The sequence below is a fragment of the Pongo pygmaeus genome, chromosome 3, assembly GCF_028885625.2.
Source record: "Pongo pygmaeus isolate AG05252 chromosome 3, NHGRI_mPonPyg2-v2.0_pri, whole genome shotgun sequence".
NCBI lineage: Eukaryota > Metazoa > Chordata > Mammalia > Primates > Hominidae > Pongo > Pongo pygmaeus.
Window position 1 is genome coordinate 120,749,325 of NC_072376.2, and position 24,272 is coordinate 120,773,596.

At 43.5% G+C, this 24,272-nt stretch overlaps 1 protein-coding gene across 2 annotated transcripts in view; it reads left to right on the top strand.

Moving 5' to 3' along the window:
• The window catches only part of HADH (hydroxyacyl-CoA dehydrogenase), a 47,043-nt gene that overhangs the window by 19,872 nt on the left and 2,899 nt on the right, over positions 1 to 24,272 (top strand). For both annotated transcript variants that reach the window (XM_054486662.1, XM_063663962.1), the window contains 5 exons: positions 1,653 to 1,781; positions 6,358 to 6,515; positions 11,465 to 11,591; positions 15,369 to 15,458; positions 19,672 to 19,744. In XM_054486662.1, the coding sequence (XP_054342637.1) occupies positions 1,653 to 1,781; positions 6,358 to 6,515; positions 11,465 to 11,591; positions 15,369 to 15,458; positions 19,672 to 19,744 (577 nt within the window). The remainder of the gene's footprint in view (positions 1 to 1,652; positions 1,782 to 6,357; positions 6,516 to 11,464; positions 11,592 to 15,368; positions 15,459 to 19,671; positions 19,745 to 24,272) is intronic.

A 24,272-nucleotide genomic window follows, 5' to 3' on the forward strand; every position in this document is an offset into this window, starting at 1 on the left:
GGGCCTTGGTCCATTGCCACTTAGGGGAAAACTTGGTTTGGATTGATGAGGGTTTTGCTTTTGGGACGTTGTTTTACTTTGCTGCCTGCCCGCAGCCTGTGGAATGTTTCTGCTGATGGGCTGGTTTCCTGCTTGCCTCTGTCCTTGTATCAAGATAACTCATCCCCCGTTGCCCCAGTTGCCCAGTCCTGGTTGTCAGACTTTTTGGTCCTGGGAGTGTTTTCATGCCTTGGTTCCCAGACGGTGCTGATGCAGCCTGCAGGTCCACAGGCTCAGACATGAGCCCACCGTGTGCTGCTTTCTCAGGGAGCCATGAGTGCAGTTGAAATAACCTTGCATTTAAAACCTGTCTTACCATTTTGAAAACTGTTCTTTGGAAATCTTGCCTTGGCATTTGAACGTCTTTGCCTTTAGGTTTTGCTCTTTTGTTTGTGTTTCTTTTACTCATTGGTTTTCTGCTTTTGAGTTTTGGTTGCCTGGCTTCAAAAATCTTATATCACGACCATGGTTTGGGACTATTTCTGTCATCTCCTTGTTCTTCTCTGGGCAAGTTCATTTCAGATAACTTGCCCCTCTCCTGCACACTGTTGGTGTCATTGAGGTTCCAAAGCAATGGTTTTGCAGGAGGCTTCTCAGATCCTGAGGGATATCTCAGTTCTGCTGTCCTCTTGCATCATTTATGATTATATTAGGTCATGCCTGTCCTCTTGCTTCTGGCCTGAACTAATTCACTTACACATGCCTGTAGGGTGATGAAGGTGACCCAATGATCTGCTTTTAGCCACAATACCTATTCCATGATCCTTGCTGAAGCTATTGCCAGACAGTGATGAAATAGGGATTGATTTGTCACTCACTGTGACTAAGCTAAGCTGGCTGTGTGTGAGCTTGGGCAGCTTCACTAAACATTCCCCTTACCCTAGGATTCCTCCCTCAGCCAGGGTGGCATGGTGAAGGCAGGGAATTGCCCATCCTAAATTAGCTGATCCCAAAGACTTCATTTTCATGGGAGTCTTGTCACCAAATAGCCCTTGGGGACAGGAGTCTTTTTGCCACCATTATTAGAGTTTAGTCTTACCTATTACTGATTTAAGGGCTGCAGAAGAGAAGGGCCAAGAGGCCAAACTGCACAAGGGGTGCCAGTTCCAAGGAGAAAAGGATGGTGGCTGGGGAGTGGGTGCTCTGGGAACAGCCTGCTGAGCACTTTGAAATATGGCTAGTGCCACTGAGGAACTGAATATTTAATTTTACTTAATTCCAATTAATTTAAATAGCCACATGTAGCTAGTGGCCCCTGAGTGGAACAGTGCAGTGTTAAAATCAGTACAGAGAAGTATTTAGAGCGTGGCCTTCAGGGCTTTGATTCAGATTCCGGCTCTGCTGTCTACCCATTGAGTGACCATAGGGACGCTTCTTAACCTTCTACAGTTGTTTCAAGAATTTGTTGTATTCAATATAAAGGGTTTAGAACAGTGCCTGGCAAGAAGTGTGTGTTTAGTTAATGTTGACGTATGTTCACTCAGTATTTTGAATGGAATGGTAGTAGAATTCATGTGGAATATGAAATGCCACTGTTTTTGGGGGTGGGGTGTGTGCGTGTGCGTGTTATGTTTTCTTTCTTTTAAAAAGAAATTGTTCTTTTGTTGCTCTAGGTTGCTGCAGCAACTGGTCACACAGTAGTGTTGGTAGACCAGACAGAGGACATCCTGGCAAAATCCAAAAAGGGAATTGAGGAAAGCCTTAGGAAAGTGGCAAAGAAGAAGTTTGCAGAAAACCCTAAGGTAATTTCTTATTATCGATGTCTTCAAGACAAGTCCTCTGACTGCTTTACATTTGCAGGGCAATGGGGGATTTCTGGCTTTCTTTCTTTCTTTTTTTTTTTTTTTTCCAGTTTGTTGGTGTAAAACTCATTTTTCCATAACTTTAAACCAATATAATAACATAATTACTAAACATTCAGGGGGTACTGATTACAAAACAGGAGAAGTAAATAACCATTTTGTTGGGTGGGATTTGAGGTTGAGAAGAAAGCTTGTACAGGTGGTGAACTCATTCTAGAAAAACATGAGAATTTGGAATTGAAGAACACTTTTTTTGCTAAAAGGATGGAAGAAGAAACAGGAAGATAATTTTTATACTACAAGTTAAGAAAAGAATGATATAATAAATATGGTATTTATAGAAACTAAGAGTGAATCATTCTACTTGCCAGGAGCAGAAGAGATAGAAGAATTTGAGGAACTCTGTGGAGCCTGGGAAAAAAACAGCATGGTGGGATGAGAAGGAGTTGGTGACTAAGGGCCATGCTGCTTTTTCAGCGCACTTTCACTTAGGAGTTTGCATTTAATTAGAAATACAGCACAAATCACCCAAACAAATTTCAATTTACCTTTTGTCATCTTGTTAAAGTTGCTTAAGATTGATTTCCTTGGGGCTTGGATAGAATTTCTCGCTGTATGCAGCCAGAGAAAAGTACACATAAGGCATTTGTTGTTTCTCACTTCAAGTATCCAAGGTGGTATATCTAGATGCTTTTAAAAATTTTTTTATTATGGTAGAATATATATAACATAAAATTTGCCATTTTAAACTATACAATTCAGTAGCATTAATTACACTCGCACATTCATACTTCATGTAAGTGGAATCATACAATATTTGTCCTGTGTCTGGCTTATTTCACTTAGCATAAAGTTTTCAAGGTTCATCTATGTTGTAACATGTATCACAAATTCATTCCTTTTTTTTTTTTTCTGAGACAGAGTCTCGCTCTGTCACCAGGCTGGAGTGCAGTGGTACAATCTCAGCTCACTGCAACCTTCACCTCCTGGGTTCAAGCAGTTCTCCTTCAGCCTCCCAAGTAGCTGGGATTACAGGCGCATGCCACCACACCCAGCTAATTTTTGTAGTTTTAGTAGAGACGGGGTTTCACCATGTTAGCCAGGATGGTTTCAATCTCTTGACCTTGTTATCCACCCACCTCGGCCTCCCAAAGTGCTGGGATTACAGGCGTGAGCCACCACTCCCGGCCAACTTCATTCCTTTTTATGGCTTAATATTCCACTGGATTATTATCATATTCCAATTTAATATTCCATTGGATTTGTACCACTTTTTTTTTTAACCCATTGTATTAGTCTGTTCTCATGACGTTGCTAATAAAGACATGCCTGAGACTGGGTAATTTATAAAGGAAAGAGGTTTAATTGACTCATAGTTCCACATGGTTGGGAAGGCCTCACAATCATGGTGGAAGGCGAAGGAAGAACAAAGTCATGTCTTACATGGCAGCAGGCGAGAGAGAGCATGTGCAGGGGAACTGTCCTTTATAAATTACCCCCCACTGGGCCCGTCCCACAACACGTGGGGATTATTACAATTCAGGGTGAGATCTGGGTGGGGACACAGAGCTAAACCATATCACTCATTCGTCTGTTAATGGAATTGGGTTGCTTTCACTTTTTGGCTATTTTGAATAATGCTGCAGTGAACATTGGTATGCTATTGGTTTGGAGTCTCTGTTTTCAATTCTTTGGGTTATATACCTACAAGTAGAATTGCTGGGTTGTATGGTAATCCTATATTTAGCTTTCTGAGGAACCACCAAATTGTTTTCTGTAGTGACTGCACTATTTTACATTCCCACCAGCAATGTACGAAGGTTCCAGTTTCCCCACATCCTGGCCAACACTTGCTATTTTCCATGTTTGTTTTGTTTTGTTTCTTATTGTAGCCATCTTAGGTGTGAAGTAGTATCTCATTGTGATGTTTTTGTTTTTTGTTTTTTTGTTTTGGAAATGAGGTCTTGCTCTGCTACCCAGGCTGGAGAGCAGTGGCATGATCATAGTTCATTCACTATAGCCTTGAACTCCTAGGCTCAAGCCATTCTCTCACCTCAGCCTCCCAAGTAGCTAGGACTATAGATGTGAGCCACCACACCCAGCTAATTAAAAAAATATATTTTTTTAGAGACGGAGTTGTACTGTGTTGCCCAGGCTGCTCTCAAACTCCTGGCCTCAAGTGATCCTCCCACCTTGGCCACTCAAAGTGCTAGGATTACAAGCATAAGCCACCGAGTCCTGCTATCATTGTGGTTTTGATATGCATTTTTTTCCCAATGTCTAGTGGCCTTCAGATGACGGTGGAGATAATTTTACCTTCTCTAGGATGAAATTCAAATAATAAATATCACAGGCAGATTAATGTTAGAAATGCTTGTTCTTTGGTGCTGTAAAGAAATAGCACTTGAGCATAAATTTAATTTCCTCAGCAAGACCATTTTTACTTTCTGCAGAAAGGGTACACTCGCCAGCAGTTTTGCCACAAGAGTACACTGAACAAAGGAGACAGGGTCATTTATAACCTGACACGTCTGCCTTACTGCTGTGTCTGGTTTCTATTGGCTGGAACGGGACTTCACATTCAAATGTATTTGTCTTGATTGGCTAGCAACTTAGAACTTTTTAAAAGAGGCAAAGGCAGGTGAGAACAAAGGAAGGAGGAAGTAACTTGTGGAATGCTGAGAAAGGTAAAAACACCTCTAAATAAGGAAGAGGAACGGGCTATGACCTAATGTCCACTTGGACCAGTATAAGCATGCCAGGGCAAATATTTAGGCTAAATTGTGGAGCTGAGAACATAAAGTACATTGATTTCTTTATTACAGCTAGCAGATATTTAAGAATGTTAACACAGGTCTTAGAATAAATTTTGCTTCTAAGAAAAGTTACTATTTATTCTTAATTAGATGGGGAGGAGAGTCTCTTTGAAGAGGAACTTCTACTTTACTTTTTACATTAAGGTATTTTTCACCTGTCCCTTATATTCTTTTTTGTTGAGACGGAGTCTTGCTCTGTAGCCAAGGCTGGAGTGCAGTTGCGCAATGTTGGCTCACTGCAAGCTCCGCCTCCCGGGTTCACGCCATTCTCCTGCCTCAGCCTTTTGAGTAGCTGGGACTACAGGCGCCTGCTACCACGCCCAGCAAATTTTTGTATTTTTAGTGGAGACGGGGTTTCACCATGTTATCCCGGATGGTCTCGATCTCCTAACCTCGTGATCCGCCGGCCTTGGCCTCCCAAAGTGCTGAGATTACAGGTGTGAGCCACTGCGCCCGGTCCACCTGTCCCTTATATTCTTAATTGTAGTGGGACCCCATGCAGGGGTTGTTATGAGGAGGGTCCAGACAGATGAGATTATAAGATCCCTGGGCTGAGGGTTGGAGTCTAGGACAGAGTGAGTTTGACCCAGATAGCCTGCATTTTCCCCTTGTTTACAAACTTTCAGCTAATTGTCTCCTTGGGCTGAGTTTCTGAGACACACCCTAAAGGTGTGGCTCACCTTTAAAGATAAAAGGCTCACCTTAAAGATAAAAGGATGGCCCCTATGCTCAAGTTGCTCAGCTCTGGCTAGCTACTCCTCAGGAGTCTATACTCCTGAGGTTTCTCTCCTCTGCCAGGGACACCATTGAGGAGGGAAGTGTCAGTTTCACTTTGCCTAGTTGACATACTATGCTTATCTAGCTCTATAATGACCACCAATATAATAGCTACTAACAAGTGGCTACTGAGTGCTTGAAATGTGGCTAGTCTAGATAGAGATGTGCTCTGAGTGTAAAATAGACACTAGATTTTAAAGCTATAATAGGAGAAAAATATATAAAACATCTCAATATTTTTAAATATTAATTACCTGTTGAAGTGATGACATCTTAGATATATTAGGTTAAATAACATTAATTTCACCTGTGAATGTCTTTTCCCTTTTTTTAATGTGGCTAGTAGAATATTTCTGTATAACAGCTGAGATCTAGCTGCTTATTCCATGATGATTTTGGATGCCTTTGCTGATTATGACTATTTTGATGCCCTGTGGACAAATTGCACTATGAAATAAAATGGCGGCTTATAGAGGCACCATCTCCAATTCTGTCCTTATTGAGGTCTGTGGAAACCTGGAGTCACAGGAGGAAAATGAGGAAACGATGAAAACTACAGGCTCTTTGGCAGCAGAGGCTGTGTCTAGCTTGTTTCGGAAACAACAGTTTCAGGCATATGACGGGCAATAATTATTTGATAAATGCTAAGTCAGCTTTCTTACCCTGGCTCTTGCCCTTGCTCTAATAGGAGCTAGTCTCTGCTTTTATTAGAAAGGAATAGTCAGCACCACCTCAAGACTAATGGATGGCGCGGAGCTATGGAAGGATAAATTACAGGCTTTGTGGACGCTTTGAGAACAGATAGGGTAGGCCAATACAGGTGCTCTGAACACCGAGTTTACTAACTGGAGCAGAGCTAAGAACTTGAAAGACAGTTTCCAGTGAGCCTGGTGAATGTTCTCTTCTTCCTCCCACTGCATTAGGCTGGCGATGAATTTGTGGAGAAGACCCTGAGCAGCATAACGACCAGCACGGATGCAGCCTCCGTTGTCCACAGCGCAGACTTGGTGGTGGAAGCCATCGTGGAGAATCTGAAGGTGAAAAACGAGCTCTTCAAAAGGCTGGACAAGTTTGCTGCTGAGTATGTAACCTCTGGACAATCTTCTTCTTTTTTTTTTTTTAACCTTATTTTTGTTTTTCATTTTTATTTTTTGTTTTTATAGATTTGTGGGTACAAGTGCAGTTTTGTTCCATGCCTAGATTGTGTAGTGGTGAAGTCTGGGCTTTTAGTATACCCATCACCCACATAGTGAACACTGTACCCAATAGGTAATTTTTCAACCCTCGCCACCCTCCCACCTTTTGGAGTCTCCAGTGTCTGTTATTTCCCTCTGTACATCCATGGGTACCTGTTATTTAGCTACCACTTATATGTGAGAACATATGGTATTTGACTGAGTTGTTTCACTTAAGATAATGGCCTTCACTCCTATTCATGTTGCTTCAAAAGACATGATTTTATTCTTTTTTATAGCTGAGTAGTATTCCATGGTGTATATATGCCACATTTTCTTTAATCAGCTATTGATGGACACTTAGGTTGATTTCGTGTCTTTGCTATTGTGAATAGTGCTGCAATAAACATGAGTGCAGGTATCTTTTTGATAGAATGAGTTTTTTTCCTTTTAATATATACCCAATAGTGGGGCTGCTGGATCACATGTTAGTTCTATTTTTAGTTTTTTGAGAAATCTCCATACTGTTTTCCTTAAAGGTTGTACTAATTTACATTGGCACCAGCAGCATGCAAGGGTTCCCTTTCTCCAGATTCTCACCAACATCTGTTGTTTTTGACTTCTTAATAAAAGCCATTCTGACTGGTATCAGGTGCTAAACTCATTGTGGTTTTAATTTCCATTTCTCTGTTGATTAGTGATGCTGAGCATTTTCTCATTTGTTTATTGACCACTAGTATGTCTTTTTTTGAAAAATATCTGTTCATGATCCCTGGACATTCTTGACAGGTTCTGAGGGGTCCCTCCCTGGGCCTTGAACTTTCTTCCTTGTTTATTGCCTTCTCCCAGGAAGGGATCCTCTGACCAAGTTCATCCACCTCCCTCTCTCCTATCCCACAGCTATTTCAAGAAAAGCCAACATGGTTTCTGTTGTTCTCCATCCTCCCACTCCCAGTTTGCTTCCGAAGCTTGGGCTGTTGTGATCTGATCCTTGTCCCAGATGAGTGTGGAGTTACCCATGGTAACATGGAGGGGTCCATCCAGGGACAGGCATGTATGTTTCTTGAAGTGTGTAGGTCATGGATACTCCTATGCCAGAAGCTGCTGTGACGTTCCTTGGTTCATTTCACACTGGCATCTAGAGGCTGCAGAGACATCTGACAGCAGACAGTTAAGGACATGTACGGTACTTCTGTGCTCCATTCTCGGGCATAGGAATACCCTACGTGTCCTTAACTGTATGCCAAGGACCCTCAGAGCAGTTCTGTGTTTCCTGCTTTTTTGGATGGAGCAAACAGAATGGTGTAATTGAAGGGAATGCCTATAGGCAGAGAGGACTTTCCTGTTTTGAGCTTCATCTGGGTTCAATTGAAGTACTCTTGGGAGTGTTAAAGGAGCATTAACTTCTTAGCTCGCTGGCTTCCTGGTGGAATTCTTCCTGGCAGAATGTACCTTGGGATCCAGAGCCTTAGAGTGTGTGACACCTGACCCACTGATCAGTGCTCTTCTAGTGACTTGTTTGACTGTATTTTCATGCTTCTTGGTTGGAATTGAATGGCAGAATAAGATTATATGACAAAAGCAATTCTCAGGACACTTACAGTGGGCAGTGGCTAAAGAGAGACACTTGCATACCAGCTTGTCGGAATGTTGACCTTCAGAGATGGGTGGCCTTGTGGCCAGAGAGGCCCTGCCCCTGACAAAGAGAAGAGACTTGCCTTTCTGTCATCTGTCCATCATGGCCAATCAATGTCCTCGTGCATTTCACACTGGCATCTAGAGGCTGCAGAGACATCTGACAAAAACAGAAGACACTTGTGGTACCGGGACTGGCTCCCAGGCCAGCAGGGAGCCCTCTGGGATAATAAACACCCACCCCAAAAAAGGGAGTTTTGTCAAGCAGTTTGATCTTTATTGAAAAGATTGGTCACTCTTGATGACAGTGAAAGGCCTGACTGCCCTCCGTTGTCCATGTCTGGTACAGAAGAAGGATCATTGAAGAAAGTCAGGAGGCCTGGGCCTGGTGCTGACCCCACCACCACCTCCAGCCTTGGAAAAGTCCTCAGTTTCATCATCTGTAATGCGAGTTGAGGTGTTTGGGATAAATAATTTCCTAGACCTTTCTGGCTCTAACTCTCTAAGACTAGCTTCCCCCATGTGTAAAATAGGAGCAGCAGCACTGGTACCTATTGTACAGAGTTGTTTAGGAAACTCATTTAATTTAGCTCACATTTCCTGAGTGCCTGCTGTGTATCAGGCACTACACTAGGCTCTTTCACCTGAATTGATGCAAAACAGATGTGAGGTGTGAAAAGAAGACATGAGTCATACCAAAGATGTGACTTTACTGCTGACCTTCTCCACCTTCCTCGGCACTGTTTGTTTTTGTTTTAGATCACCACCATTATTGAATGCTTGCTACATTTTTTAAGCAGCCGTATTGAGAGGTACTTTACTGACAGATTTTACAGTTCGATCCTATAATGGGAGAAAAAAATATAGTCAAGTGATACATTTCGCGTTGGAAGCCCTGATGAAACAGTTGCATCCTGGAGAGGAACATGACTTCTCTAGCAGCAGCCTCAGACACACAAATGAAAAGTATGACCAGGCGCACAGGCAGCCAGATCGAAAGCCTGACTTTCCCCTTTAGACAAAGTATGGACTCTTGAATCCTTTGCCGTCCCCACCACGCCTCTTGTCTTCCTGATACTAGGGTCTGGGGGCATTGCTAATAATCACTGCGTGTGTTGTCGATTTTCTTTTAGAACATTTAAGAGAAAAGTAGTTTTTTTGGTACCTGAGTGTCAGAATGAAAAAAACAAAAGGTGGTTCAAGACAAGTGTTTCCAGGAACATGTAAGAGTACTTTTTTTTTTGTTTTTTGAGACGAAGTCTCGCTCTGTCGCCCAGGCTGGAGTGCAGTGGCGTGATCTTAAGCTCACTGAAACCTCTGCCCCCCAGGTTCAAGCAATTCTCCTGCCTCAGCCCCCCTAGTAGCTGGGATTACAGGCATGCGCTACCATGCCCAGCTAATTTTTGTATTTTTAGTAGAGACAGGGCATGTTGGCCAGGCTCGTCTTGAACTCCTGTCTTCAAGTGATCCACCTGCCTCGGCCTCCTAAAGTGCTGGTATTACAAGTGTGAGCCACCGTGCCCAGCCCAGAGTACATTTTGTTTGTGGACGAAAAGACTGTCCTATGTGTTTAATATTCTCTGAAGACAGTGTGAGACTTTTAGGAACAGAGTCAGCCTGACCCTGTTGGGAGAGGCAGAGCAGAGGTCTGCTGGGGAGAGATCATTTCCTCCTTCTGATAAAATGTGCCAGAGTGCCCTGGACTGGCAATACCTGGAACTGGGCTCTGATGTCACTTTATTTTACCAAATGTGCCCGAGTTTCCCCTTTTTGCAGGTGAATGGCCCTTCAAACGTTCTATGAAAAGGGGTATTACGATTGTAATACTAATCTTTAAAATAACACTCTCTTTTCTTAAGGGGAGTGTGGAGCCACAGCTGGCACAGCCTTGGGCCCAGGCTGTCCCTGCTCTGCTTTTGTGGTTCCAGGTGCTTGTGGTGCAGGTTGTGTGGTTGAACGGTGCTTGTGTTGGCTACACACATTGTTATTGGAAGAGGATCTTTTTTTCATTACCTTCTGTAATGGGGAATAGTTTATATTATTTTCCCCAATGACCACAAGCAAGAAACTTTGAAAACTGAAATTTTAAGACCTTAAAAAATGTCTTTTTTTTTTAAAAAAAAAGGAAAGCCTGGCCTTTAAATGGCCTACCTTGGAAGCTGTTGGAGAAGGCAGATGTGCTCATACCTGGAAAGAGAAGGTTCTCCGCTGCCTACTCACACTGGTCTCGCCTTTTACCTCTTTTCCCTCCTTTCCAAATAACTGGTTTCTTCTCCCTTCTCTTCCTCCTCTCCTCCCACCCCCCACTGATTTGAGCAGATTATAGTATTGCCTTTTAGGTAAGCAGGAACCCCCAAGTCTGGTCAGTAAGGGATCCTTGCCTTTCTTGCCCTGTCACAGGCCATCTTGGTTGGAATCAGCACCAGGCCGGTTTGTATGTTTTTATCCGCAAGGTGGCGCTGCAGGAAAGCCTGGAAGTCGACCTGTTTAAAGCTTTTCCTCTCATGCTTTTGGCACCCCACTTTACTGTGGCCTTAACTAAATTTGGTTTAAGTCAGTATGGATTTTTTTTTAATTAATAAGTTAATGTCTTATATATGCATATGCCTATATCCTCTTTTCCCCAGATCTACCTGGGTAACCTTAAAATTTTTTTGAACCGTGTTGGTTTTCTTGTTTTCATTTTAATTCCCATCCAATTGAAAAATAAAGCTTTTCACTTCAGGGAAAATATCTTAATTCATGTTTATTATCAGATGTTTCTGATTGAGGATTTATGTGCTCATTTAGAATTTTGTTGCTTTTAGGTGTCTTTATTTCATTATTCTTTGATCACTGAGTTTCGTTTGTGACTGGGATTGGTTAAGTAGCTTGATCAATTAGCCACCTCTTGTTATCTCACATACCTTGGAAGTTAATTAATACAAGTAGATAGGGGAAATTTTGTTCTGGAAAATCAAGTAAGGATTGGTGAAGGTTAAATACCTCTTCGGAACAGGAAGTTCCAATTTTATTTACTTTCAAATTTAAAAATTTTTAAAAAGCTGAAGTCACTTGATTTCAGCCTCTTATATGAAGATGTGTCTTCTCCCTGATTCCCCCAATGGGTCAGGACAACAGATGTGGCAGTAAGCAGTCACCTTGTGCATTGCACCCAAGAGTCATGCTGTTTTGAAAGATGAGATTCACTCTGATACTCCACTATATTTTCTCTTCACAGACATACAATCTTTGCCAGCAACACTTCCTCCTTGCAGATTACAAGCATAGCCAATGCCACCACCAGACAAGACCGATTCGCTGGCCTCCATTTCTTCAACCCAGTGCCCGTCATGAAACTTGTGGAGGTCAGTGGGTGTCAGCTTGTGTGTGTCTGCCAGCTCTCTCAGTCCTGCTTTTCTGTGTTACACCAGCCCTGCCACCAGTTGCCTAGGATGGGTTTTAACCTGAGGGTAGAAGGTTGTCCCTGAGCCTCATATCTAGGAGGGCTCCTATGCTTTGTTTCTTCACAGCCCTGTGTCTTGCTTAGTGATATCCAGAAAGGCTGTTAACTTTTTGGAATGTCATTTACTTATTTGTGCCAGAGCTGATGGGCAGTGCTGAGAGGCATCAGAATGGGAAGGCAGCACTAGAAACCATAGGCTTGATGGGACCACAGAGAGGGCAGCTACACGTGTTCATATTATCTCGTCGAGATCAGCTTGCCCATGCTGTAAATGCAGTTCTCATTAGATCCACTGTACTAGCTTGTCCACAGTTCCTGGGGTTAATTCTGACCCCATGTAATGGTGCCTTAGCGTTGTCCCCAGATGAGGTACATCTCCTGTGCGTTGTGATCAGAGCTATTAAAAACAGCTCCCATTGGGTGCGGCGGCTCATGCCTGTAATCCCAGAACTTTTGGAGGTGTAAGTTAGTGGATTGCTTGAGATCCAGGGGTTCAGGAACAGCCTAGGCAACATGGCAATACCCCATTTCTACAAAAAATAAAAAATCAGCCAGGGGTTTTGGTGCATGCATGTAGTCTCCAGTACTTGGAAGGCTGAAGTGGGAGGATTGATTGAGCCTGGGAGGTTGAGGCTGCAGTGAGCTGTGATTGCACCACTGCACTCCAGCCTGGATGACAGAGCAAGATCCTATATTGAATAAAAAAACCCTAAAAGTAAAAAAATAAAACCAGCTTCTGATAGCCTTGAGCCTCCTGACCATAAACCTGGAAGGTGGAGGGGGGAGGCAGGGAGGGCTTCCCCAGCATCCTGTTTGGAATGCTTGGAGACTCCAATCTGTTGGAGTTGGAGTCACAGTAGGCAATTTGCACCTGAAATGGGACAACTTGCCTTTTATAGGGTCCTAATTACAGGGTCTGAGGAGCAGCCGCTATTAAAGTAGCATTTGTTCTGAGGTTGAGGAGTTATTGCCGTGCGAAGTGTGGGGGACGCTGGTGCTGCCATGTGGGTGATGTGGGGCCAGGCAAACCTCCAGACACTGGCTGTGGCCTCTCTGGGAATGTGTATCGTCTGTTTTCTTCATTATTGCCTTTTCCAACTCCCTTTTCCTTCCTTTATCCTCCTCATTCCCTCACCACTACTCAGCATAAGCATTTTTAATAAGTCATAATAATGACCACTTTTTTAGCATTTTCTCTCAAGTGACAACTTTGACCATCTTGCAATGGGACTTTTTCTGTCTTGCTAACATTGCTTCTTAGCTTCCTCCTATTTTCTCCTATCCCCTAAGGCTGATTTTTTGAAGAAGTTGAAGAATGAAGGGGAGGGGTTTGGGGAACAGAAGAAACAGTATTTAACAGCTCTTATCTCATGCAGATTAAGAGCAAAGAAGTGGCATGCATTTCCAACATTTCAGTACTTAGGGACTAGTTGATTTCTTTAGTTATTATATTGTATATATAAGTGTTTTGGAGATAGGCACATTCTGTAGATTTACTTTAATAATGTTTTCAACTGCATTTATCTGGTAATGTATGCTTTTGTCTTTGGAAATGTAGTGTGTTGGTTGTAAACAGCTGATGTTTAGCAAATGCTACTATTTTTTAGAAAGTATTTTGTAAAAGTGTTCTTCTCTATTCAGTTTTTATTGTTTAACTTTAGCTCTTCCTTGTGTTGCTGGTGGTGTACACCAAAATGACTTGTATAATAAGCTAAGTGGCTCCTTTACTTAGGACTGGGCTCATTTAAATGTATATATATGTATTTTTTTTTCAGACTCTGTTGGAACTATGAGCAGCGTATCTGTACAAATTACTGTTCACTGAATGAATGAATGAGTGAATAAACATGCATCTCTCCTGTTTAAAAAGAAACAAAACTTCACTATTATTAACCCCTTTAAACCAAAAACTTATTTTGAAAACTCCATAGTCAGCAGTGTTTGTCCCAGCTCAGTCTGTGGTTTTGATGGGGACTTTTTAGACCTCCTTTCAAACAGGTCTGGGATTCTGTTTGATTTGTGGTACCCGCAGGGTGTCTTCTGGTCTTTCTCGTCCTCCTCCTCTTCTCCATCTTCACTGTGTCTTTTCCTGTTTCCATCCATTCACTTCTGTTGATGTCACAACATGACACCATGGCCCAGGCTATGATCACACGAAAACAGGAGTGAGAACTCTTCTTTGTTTATATAGCACCTTTCATCCCTGCACAGACACTAGCTCATTAGTTCACCAAGTCAGACGGCCCTCTTGCAGAGGGAAGACATGCCCATGATCCCCATTTCAGAGAAGAGAGGTGAGGCAGTTTCCTAAGATCCCATGAAGGGTCTGAAGTAAACCCTTTGACTCTGATTGAAGTTCTTTACTGGCCTTTACATTTTACATATATATATGTGTGTGTGTGTGTGTGTATATGTGTGTGTGTGTGTATGTATATATATAGTTGAATGAATGAGTGAATAAACACGCATCTCTCCTGTTTAAAAAAATATATATATACTTCATCTGGTTCTTTCCATTTACCATTACACATGAGTTCTCTAAATGCCCAGCTGACTGTGCTGAGCATCGTGCTTGGTGCCATCCCCTACAGATGCCAGTAGGGCAGCCCTTGTGCCCTTCCCTGTACCTCACAGAGGTCAGGAGGGCTGCTGGAGCAGGTGGCAGGCCCCGCTTGCTGTAAATGAAAGCCTTCCCTAGCAGGATGAGTCTGTTCTGAAGCCAAGGGGCCACTGGCCTCTAGAGCATCTGTGTGGCAGAGGGTGGAGTCATGGGAGGAATACTCAGGAATCCAGGAGAACTGTCACTTGGGCAAATTACTCCACTTTCCTGGGGCTCCTCCTCATCTATAATAGAAGGTCAAGTCCCATGTAGAGGACTCTAAGGGCAACCATCTTATACTTCCAGACTTCTAATAATTAAATAATGGAAGTCAGCATTTATTGAGCATTTGTGCTTAGGCTTTGTGCTTTACTCCCAGTCTAATTTCATTCTCACCTCAACTTCCTGAGGTGAACAGAGTGATTTCAGTGTCATTTCAGTTTCAAGAAACATACTCAGGGTCACACAGCCAGTAAATGGTGCAACTGAACCCAGGCTTGTCTCAACAACAAAGCCTGTAAAACTGTCCTATACACACATGTACACACATACACTTGTATTTTAAGCCTTGATTTTGTACATTCTACCATACACTGTTGTCTTTTTTTTTTTTTTGAGACGGTGTCTCGCTCTGTCACCCAGGCTGGAGTGCAGTGGCATGATCTCGGCTCACTGCAACCTCCACCTCCCAGGCTCAAGCAATTCTCCTGCCTCAGCCTCCCAAGTAGCTGGCACTACAGGCACATGCCACCACGCCCAACTAATTTTTGTATTTTTAGTAGAGATGGGGTTTCACCATGTTGGCCAGGATGGTCTCGATCTCTTGACTTCATAATCTGCCCGCTTCGGCCTCCCAAAGTGCTGGGATTACAGGCATGAGCCACCACATTTGGCCTCTGTTGTCTTAAAATAGTCATTTTGGGAAATACATTGTTTCTGGCTTGAGATTCCTACTTCTATGCAGAAACTCAAACTATTTTTGTTGCCTATATGGAGGCTTTCGATCAATCATTCCTTGAACCATTCTACTGAAGTTGCTTGCTGACACTCCGGTCATAATTCTCTGCTTTGCATTTCCAGGTCATTAAAACACCAATGACCAGCCAGAAGACATTTGAATCTTTGGTAGACTTTAGCAAAGCCCTAGGAAAGCATCCTGTTTCTTGCAAGGTAAGAGTATGGGTAGCTGGGAAGGAGGTAGTTCTTTTCTTCTTGGACCCTGACTTGTTCCTGGTAGAATTCTTCTCATAGAATGATGTGAAAGAAGGAGCATTGTATACTGCAAGCTTGTCCACGTGCTGTAAAGAGCAATCCGTGCCTCCTGTTCTAGTTTGCAGACAGGGAAACTGGACTCCTAAGCCATGCCTAAGGCCATCAGGTGGATAGTCTGAGACCTGAATGGAGCTCAGGACACCAGCTGAGTAGAAGACACGGGACTGCTCTCTGTCCTGGCTTTTGTCTCCTGATGAGTGGCTGCATTTTCGTAAATGGTTTTGGTTGCCCAATCAGCTGTAACTTCCACTGGGCCACTGGGAGTCAGAACCCTGTGTGTCAGGAAGAGCTTGGTAAATACATACATCCCTAACAGAAAATGAGGGCTTTACTTTTGCAAGAAATACTACAGATGGTGAAATAAATGATAAGACAGTGAGAGAGCAACCTGCCAAAGTAGCAATAAGGAACCTGTTTCTCACTGGAAAGTTGCATTATGTTTTTATTGTTTGTTGTTTTGTTTTTCAAGAAGCAGCATGGTTTAGTGGGAATCCTGCTTGACCTCCATCTGTTTTTCCCCTTTCTTAAGCTGCCCAGTTATTGTATATAAAATAATCCCAGTTCCTGAAATGATAACCTACCTGAAGGTAATTATTTTGATTACCTTCAGTTTCTCCATTTGCTTTAGTTCCTCTTTAGTTCCTCCAAAACTCGGGGACTATACTTATGCATGACTTTGCAGTTTTTCTTAAGAGGTAGTTGTGTCACAAAATGCTACACCATTACAAAGATTTACATATAAGTCATCTACTTTTTTTTTTAACCGTAATCCTTTATATCATTATAGTTCTCATAGCAAACTTCTGCTTTCTAAAATATTCTCGAGTTTGAACTCACAGTACTGTACTAACCCATGAAAAATCATGTTGTTCATGAATCATCTGAAGAAGCCATCTGTTGAGGTGGACTCCAGCAGCCAAAGAGAGCAGGCTTGTGTGTCCTGCTCCTTCCCGTCCATGGGTAAAGTGTTGTTAGGTAGTCTCATGCTTTAACACCCATTTTTTGTTTGTTTAGTTCTGTAGTTTTAAGTCATCTAGATTTCTAAAATCAAATTAATAATTGGATGGTATGATTGTACTTTCTTACGCAGTTATGCTTTGTTAGTGGAAGAAAGTAGTAATAGTATTGAAAAGAACGTCTGTGCAAGACAAAAAGATATGGAAACAGAAGTACAGGGAAAAGCTAATGATTATCTTCAGCAGCATAATAATTAATCTACAAAGTAATGATTCAGTCTTCCATCAGAGTGGCCACGGCAACTGCAGAGATGGGAACTCTTTGTTCTCATTAAATTGTTCTTGTTAGGTCATTCCAGAACTCTCTCTGTGTGGTATTCTAAGGGCTTTCAGAGGGTCTTTCTGGTTCAGTTATTGAAGCTCTTGATGAGGCATCTGGACAATATATGGCAACCACATAGGACAAGGGTCAGCAAATTTCTGTAAAGGACCAGATAGTGAATATTTTCAGCCATACAGTCTCTGTTGCAAGTAGTCAGTTCTATTGTTGTAGTATGAAAACAGCCGTAGACAGTATAGGCAGTATGAGTGTGGCTGTGCTCCAGTAAAACTTGACTTACAAAAACAAGCTGTGGGCTGGATTTGGCCTACAGTATTGTACTTTACCAATACTTGACATAGAAGAGGGACATTAATGTGCCTGGAATGTGCCTTCCTAGTGAGACTTCATGAGGGGATTGTGGTATAAAGGTTAAGGGTATGAACTAGCCCAACTGGGTTCAAATCCTGGTGTCGGCACTTATTACCTGTGTAACCTCAGGCAAGCTACTTAACCTCACTGTGCCTCAGTGTCCTCATGCCTCACATAGGGATAATTATAGTACCTCTCTCACAGGGTTATTATCAGGAATGAATAAATTAATATTTTTAAAGTATTTAGAACAGTACCTGGCACACAGTAAGTACAGTAAATAAAATGTGTTTAATAAATAAGAATCTGAAAAATATGAATTTGATTACATAAAATAAAATTACTTTATTTAAAGTTTGTGTCTCCTGCTAGGCACGGTGCCTCACGCCTATAATCCCAGCACTTTGGGAGGCCAAGGCTGGTGGATCACTTGAGCCCAAGAGTTCGAGACCAGCCTGGGCAACATGGCAAAAACCTTCTCTACAAAAAAAATAGCTGGGCATGGTGGTGTGCACCTGTGGTCCCAGCTACTTGGGAGGCTGAGGTGGGAGGGTCGCTTGAGCCCAGGAGGTGGAGGCTGCAGTGAGCTGAGATCACGCCACTGCACTCCAGCCTGGGCAACAGAGCAAGACCCTGCCAAGAAAAAAAAAAGACTGTGTCTCTTCACTTTCCACCAATGTACTGATAGCATCTGTCTCTCTGCATTCTCAATAGCATCAAATATTATTACAGTGGGGGAAAAAACCTTTGATAATCTTGTTGGCAAAAATGCACATTTTTTGGATTACTAGTGAGTTTATTTATTTTTATTTTTATTTTATTTTATTTTATTTTTCGAGATGGAGTCTCGCAGTGTCGCCCAGGTTGGAGTGCAGTGGCGCAATCTCAGCTCATTGCAACCTCCGCCTCCCAGGTTCAAGCGATTCTCCTGCCTCAGCCTTCCGAGTAGCTAGGACTACAGGCACGTGCCACCACACCCGGCTAATTTTTGTATTTTTAGTAGAGACGGGGTTTCACTGTGTTGGCCAGGCTGGTCTTGAACTCCTGACCTTGTGATCCTCCCACCTTGGCCTCCCAAAGTGCTGGGATTACAGGCGTGAGCCACTGCGACTGGCCAGTGAGTTTAAATATTTAATGAGTCTTGGCACTTTTTCCTTATTGAGCTCTATGAGCTTTTTCTGTAGAAGATATTAACTGTTGGAGCTTCATGTTCTCAGGTACCCTATCTTGAATCTATAGTGAACCTTTTGAAGTTGAAAAGAGTATTTTTGTCTCAATTATAAAATCTGTATTGTTCCATAATCTTAATTAAGCTGATAAAACTTGTTTGTGCATCTTTGTGCCCATGTGGCAATAGATGGGGTTAGGGCTTGGTTTCAGTTTGCCTAGGGTTAAAGGAAGTTCACATCCTTTGTGTTATTGTCCAGTTTCCCAGCATGCAGTCAGGTTAGCTCTGTGAGGGGTGCCTGGTCATCTGTAATTCAGACATTAAGGAAGTACCTGGTGTGTGCTAGAAACAGAATGCAGAGTTCGGGCCAGGGTGAGGATTTCTGCCCTCAGGAAGATCACAGCCTTTTGACAAAAGAGGAGGCACCATTTGCCTAGTGGACATCAGCCTCAACAAAAAATCACCTGTTTTTCTCTGCAAGTCCCTGGAAGAGATCAGTAGATAAAATCCAAATCCCACACCTGTCCTCCAGAGAGATGATTAATGTTAGTTACTGAGAAGGGAAACGGATGAAAGGCGTATGTGGCACAGGGGTCACCGCAGGATGCAGCGGTCTTAGGGGGTGTGCCGTGAAAGGCCAGCTCTCTGTCAGTGGCTCTGCTCCTTTGTCGGAGCACCTGCCCCCAAGTCAGCTCCACTGCACTGTGCGCCGGAACCTGAGAAGTTGCTGAGTAGCCTAGGAGTGGCTCCAAGGAGCCTGGAAAGCAGTCCTCCTTTGAGGACCATTCAAGGTGGAGTGTGACGTTTTGTCGATTCTTGAAAGGGAATTGGAAGGAAAGAGGAGGAGTAAAGGGATGGGTGTAGGGCTGTGTGTACAGCATTTTATGTGTTTTCTGATTTGTCTTCACAACTTTGAGACAAACTGTCACCCCCAGTTCACAGATGATGAAACAGATTCAGAGTGACAGAAGGACCAAGAGAGTATTCAAGACTGAACCCAAATCTGCCTGTCCCAAAGCCATGCTCTTCCAGGTCACACCTGTGCCTTGGTCTGTTTTTATGTCAGGATCTGTGCAGTGGGGCATCTGGGTTTGAATTTTTTTTTAAGTACTATGATTGTTGGATAAATTGTCATATGAGATAGAAATAAGGCCATGCTGCAAATTTCGAAAATGTACAGCTTGATAAATGGGGGCAAACATGATCCAGGGTAAGAAGGGGCAATTTGGTGACTTCACAAAAGATACCATTTAATGAAAGTTTACTAGTTTTTTGTTTTTTTGTCTTCCAAAACAGGACACTCCTGGGTTTATTGTGAACCGCCTCCTGGTTCCATACCTCATGGAAGCAATCAGGCTGTATGAACGAGGTATCCTTCTGACCCAGGCCAGGAGCAGCAGGCCTCAGCTCCTGGCGCCACTGTCTGGAATTCTCAGTGTCTCTAGGAGGGGTCGGGCCGTGCACAACGGAGGAAGCAGTGTCTGTTTTCTAGCTCTGTGAGCTCAGCTGCACCCTGGGCCCTGGTACCTTTTTCACTGTTTTCCCGGGGCCTCCTGGCTTCCCTGTGAGGCCTCTGAGAAAGGTTTCTGGAACTCCTACCACCCCCACTACAGTCCCAGCCAGAGCAATTGCATGGCCGTCCCAGATTGATATCCTGGATCTCTGCTTTTGATTAAAAGGTTTACTGCTTTTAAAAATAATCATAATGTAAAAATCACTAGGCTAGGAGATCTTGAAAGTTCCTTAAAGTTCTAAAACTTGTGACTGACAGGTGATTAGAAATATGTGACAAGGCCGATATGTGGTAAGGACAGTTTTTAGTAGTCTGTCCTTACTGAGTGATGTCATGATGTACTTTTTGTAACCTTAAGAATGGTGTAAACAGTTTTCCTCAGTACTTGATCGACAAAGAATGCTTTTCTCTGCTGTAGAAATACCAGATTTGGGACAGGGTCCAGGCTTCTAAATTGATCTGCATCCTCCTGCCTGCTTTCCCTCCCTGGTTTCTGGAAAGGTAGCTATCATGTCTGCTTCAAAGGCAAACAAGCCGTAATAGGACTGGATAAAAAGCAAGTGTAATTGTTTTCAATTACTTCATTCATAAATGCTCACTCCTGAGAGTGTCATTTTTTAAACAAAACATTTACACCAGCTCCTCCAGAGAGATGAAAGCACATTTGCTTCCTCAAAATCTGCTTTAAATATTAAAACTTTTCTCTATGGTTTATGGAAGCAATTGCCTCACTTTTGCTCCAAGATCAAACCAACACTTCTGTGTTTATCCATCAACAAATATGCCTAATTACACCTCAAAGAAAGCACAGAGCATTTTACCCTACCTTGAAAGGCAGTTGTATGTCTTTTTTTTTTTTTTTTAATGTAATGTTTTAGAATGTAGCATGTGAGAGATCCACCTCTTCATGGTGTTTTCTCATGCACCATTTGATGCATTCTCCAATGCACCAAGTATCAGATGGTAAGTTAAAAGCCCTCTTCTTGTCTGTGGTCCCTTTCTGCACAGGTGCATGCCCTTTGGCCCTCACCATCCCTGGCCACCTGTGGGCTGAAGCTGGAAGAGCAGGACCTGGCCTCAGGACATGCTCTTAGCTTGCTCTGGGCATGGGCTTCAACAGCCTATCATTGCTGGTCCCCCTGCTTCTTTTTCCACCACCACCTCAGAATCTGCTTCTGAAGTTGCTGGGTGTCCTGCCTGGGGTGGGTGCTGCTTCTCTACTGCACACTACAGTCACACCCTAGGCCTCTTACCACGTCCCTCCACCCACCACCTGCTCCCTCCTCTCAGCCAACACAGAGGAGTGCTCAGAGCATGCCCACCGTGCCATCTCAGTCATATAGTTCCACCTTGAAGCCTCAAGCATCTGGAGGCTCCTTCTCTTGTCTGCCACATCTGTTCATCACTTTTGATTCCTTCCTGTCATGCCTGTTCCACCTCTTCATCCCAGCTTTTCCCCATCCCAGTCAGGCTGCCTTCATGAGGTTCCTTAGGTAGCAGAGTAATTCACTCTACTCATGTCTTTTCCTGACTGGTCCCCACTACTGCACTTACTGAAAAAGTATCATATTGTCCAGGAAGTTGAGACACCGCCTACTGCATCTTCCCTCACACCCCCTGCACAGCCTCGGCAGACACTCTGTGACTGTTCCTGAACTCATGCAAGGAGAACTTTTCTGTACCCCACTGTTGATACACCTGGGGCTCCATGCACATGGTTTGGCCAATGCTGCCTTGAGTGGTGCAGGCTCTCTGGAAGGATGTGTGCGCTGTTGTAGGTCAGACTTCCTGGATGACCGGGCCCCCGCCACTAACACTTCTTGCCAGTCCCCATGGGATCTCGTGGAGGCTCACGCCCTTTTGCTCTGCTGTTTGTCCACTCATTGTGGCTTCCATGTTGGGCCTTCTTTCCCAGTGTCCCAGCTCTGTCCTCACTCTTCCTATTGCTCTTGTTCCTTCACACTGTGACTGAAGCCTGATGCATGCCCCAGTCACTGTCACCCCTGTCAGAGGGACAGAGGCTGGATAGGCTGTGTCTGACAGTGGACTGCTGCCCTTGCCAGGCACCCACTCCTAATGGCCAGTGTGGGCAGGATGGTGGGGCCGAATGGTCAGCTCTTCTCAGGAGGGCTCTGCTGGCAGCAGGCCTGGGAGGACCATGAGCCTGCCCCCCAGTCACCATGTGACATCTTGCTCACGTTGTCGCCCCTGCTCAAGACAGGCTCAGTGTTCTCTGGTTTCCTGCCATCTACAAGCTCTGCCAGAGAGCCTTCCTTCTGGCCACCCTCTGCCCCTGCTGTTATCACCGCCAACTACTCCTGCCATTCCCGTGTGGCCCCACCTGAGTGTCTGCAGAGCTCCCAGCTGGACGTCATCTCTGTCATCACAACTCTTCTTGCTTTGGCTCTCCCTTGGGTCACTTGTCACTGTCTTCCCTGTGGCATGGCAGGTGTTTTCTTTCCCTTACTGTACTCTCTTTTCTGGGGTACTCTGGCTCCTCCTCATCATCATATGCCCCAAGGTGCTGTGTAGCTCGGGCACATAGGCAGCTGCTGATGAGTAAAAATGCTGTTTCTGAGTTGTTGCTGAGTGCCTCTGTTGTTCGTGCTAAGAATGGTTGGCAGATGGTGCTGCTGAGCCAGACAAAGAAGCAGATGTTGGGCAAGTCCCAGGCCCTCAGCTGTGCTGATCTCGAGTTCACTGAGGAAGCTTTCCTTTGCTGTCTTGTCTGGAGTTAGGGGCTCTTAACTGGAAGGAGGTGGGAGAGGGTGTCCAATGAACCTCCTAAGGTTGACGCAGAATTTAGGGTATATGTGCATTTTTTATGGAGAGGGTGTCTGATTGTCAGAAGTACTTGATTCTAAAGAAGTTTAGGAATTATTAGTTTAAAACATGATTCCACATCTAACTGTCACTTGGCACACCAATCTCTGTATTTTATTTCTCTGTTTCTGAAAGTTTGCCTCTTTTGCTCTGCATTATTGAGAACACGATTTTTAGAGTTGTGCTGACTTTGTAGAGTTATTTAGATATTTTTCTATCATGTGCTGTATCTTCACATTATTTCTTGAAATAAAACAGTCCTCAAGTGAGTCTCTGAATATGGAATTACAGCGTTGCTTCTAGGGTTAATTTTCCTGTCCTTGAATATAGATTTCATTAAATGGCTTTAGCTGAGTTGCAACCATTATGCTGTCAGATTTCTGTCCCAGGGAGACTGCCAGTAATAAATGAACCAGTACATAAGCATGTTAGGTTGTGATGAGTAATTGTGGAGAAGAAGATAGTAAGGGGTAGCAAGAGTCTTGTCCTGGTGTCTTGGCCTTTTCTTTAGTGCAGGGAGTTGCTTTTTTTATATATGCAGGGAGGAGAAGAGGCTCTCTGAAGTATGACACCTGAGCAGAGGCCTGGAGGAAGTGAGAGACTGAGCCCTGAAGCTGTCCGAGGGCAGCACCCTAGGCACAGGGAGCATATCCCAAGCCTGAGGAGCCTGTGAGGCCGGCACTTCCAGCATTCCAGGGCTCTACCAGCACAGAAGCTGCAGGGCTTCCTAATGAAATCTTCTGAGTAGAACCCACTTTTAAGCTTCATAGCCACACCCCAAATATGCTGTGTTCCTTCCCATTCCTGCCTCTGCATGTGCTGTTCTCTCTACCTAGAATGCCCTTCCTGGTCTGCTCATCTCAGGATTATCTTCACCTTCCAGGACCCAGGCATGGGGGTGGTTTTGGTGAAGCCCTGGCAGTGTGAGTAAATCTCTCCATCTTTACTCACACAGAGCTGTGTGAGTCATGAATCTTCAGGTCTTATTATGTTGAAGTTTTTGGCTTACACATCTGAGTTCTCCCATTATGTCATGCGTACCTTGCGTGCTTGTCTTGTTTATTTTTGTCTCATTCTACATCTCTGGTGCCTGCTACATAATAAATAAAAGTTGAATGAATGAATGAATGAATGAGGCTGCCTATATGATTGTTTTTGTTTCTTTGCTTTCTTATGGCCTAACACTCAAATCATGATTTCTCAGGCATCTCTAATCCTAATTAGTGTAGTTATTAGTAATGTCAACCATAATAAATAATTGTGGTGTATTTTAGTCACCTTAAAATGCCTTGAAATCCTTTGGAATTACTTTAGTACTTTATATGCTTTTAAAAAAATGTCATCTTTATCGATGTTTAAGTGGTTTCTCTCTGAGTGTCTTAACATTCTTCCCTCTTTTCTTTAGCTTTGATCTGATTGACTTCTTCTTAATGCTTTGGAACAAAATTCTAGATAGCCACCTGTTGCAGACCATTCTACTTTTCTGATTTCAAAGAAAGGCCTCCGTAAGAGAGTTCTCCGTAAAGAAAGTTCTCCATAAAGGCCTCTTGGGGCCAAAGGA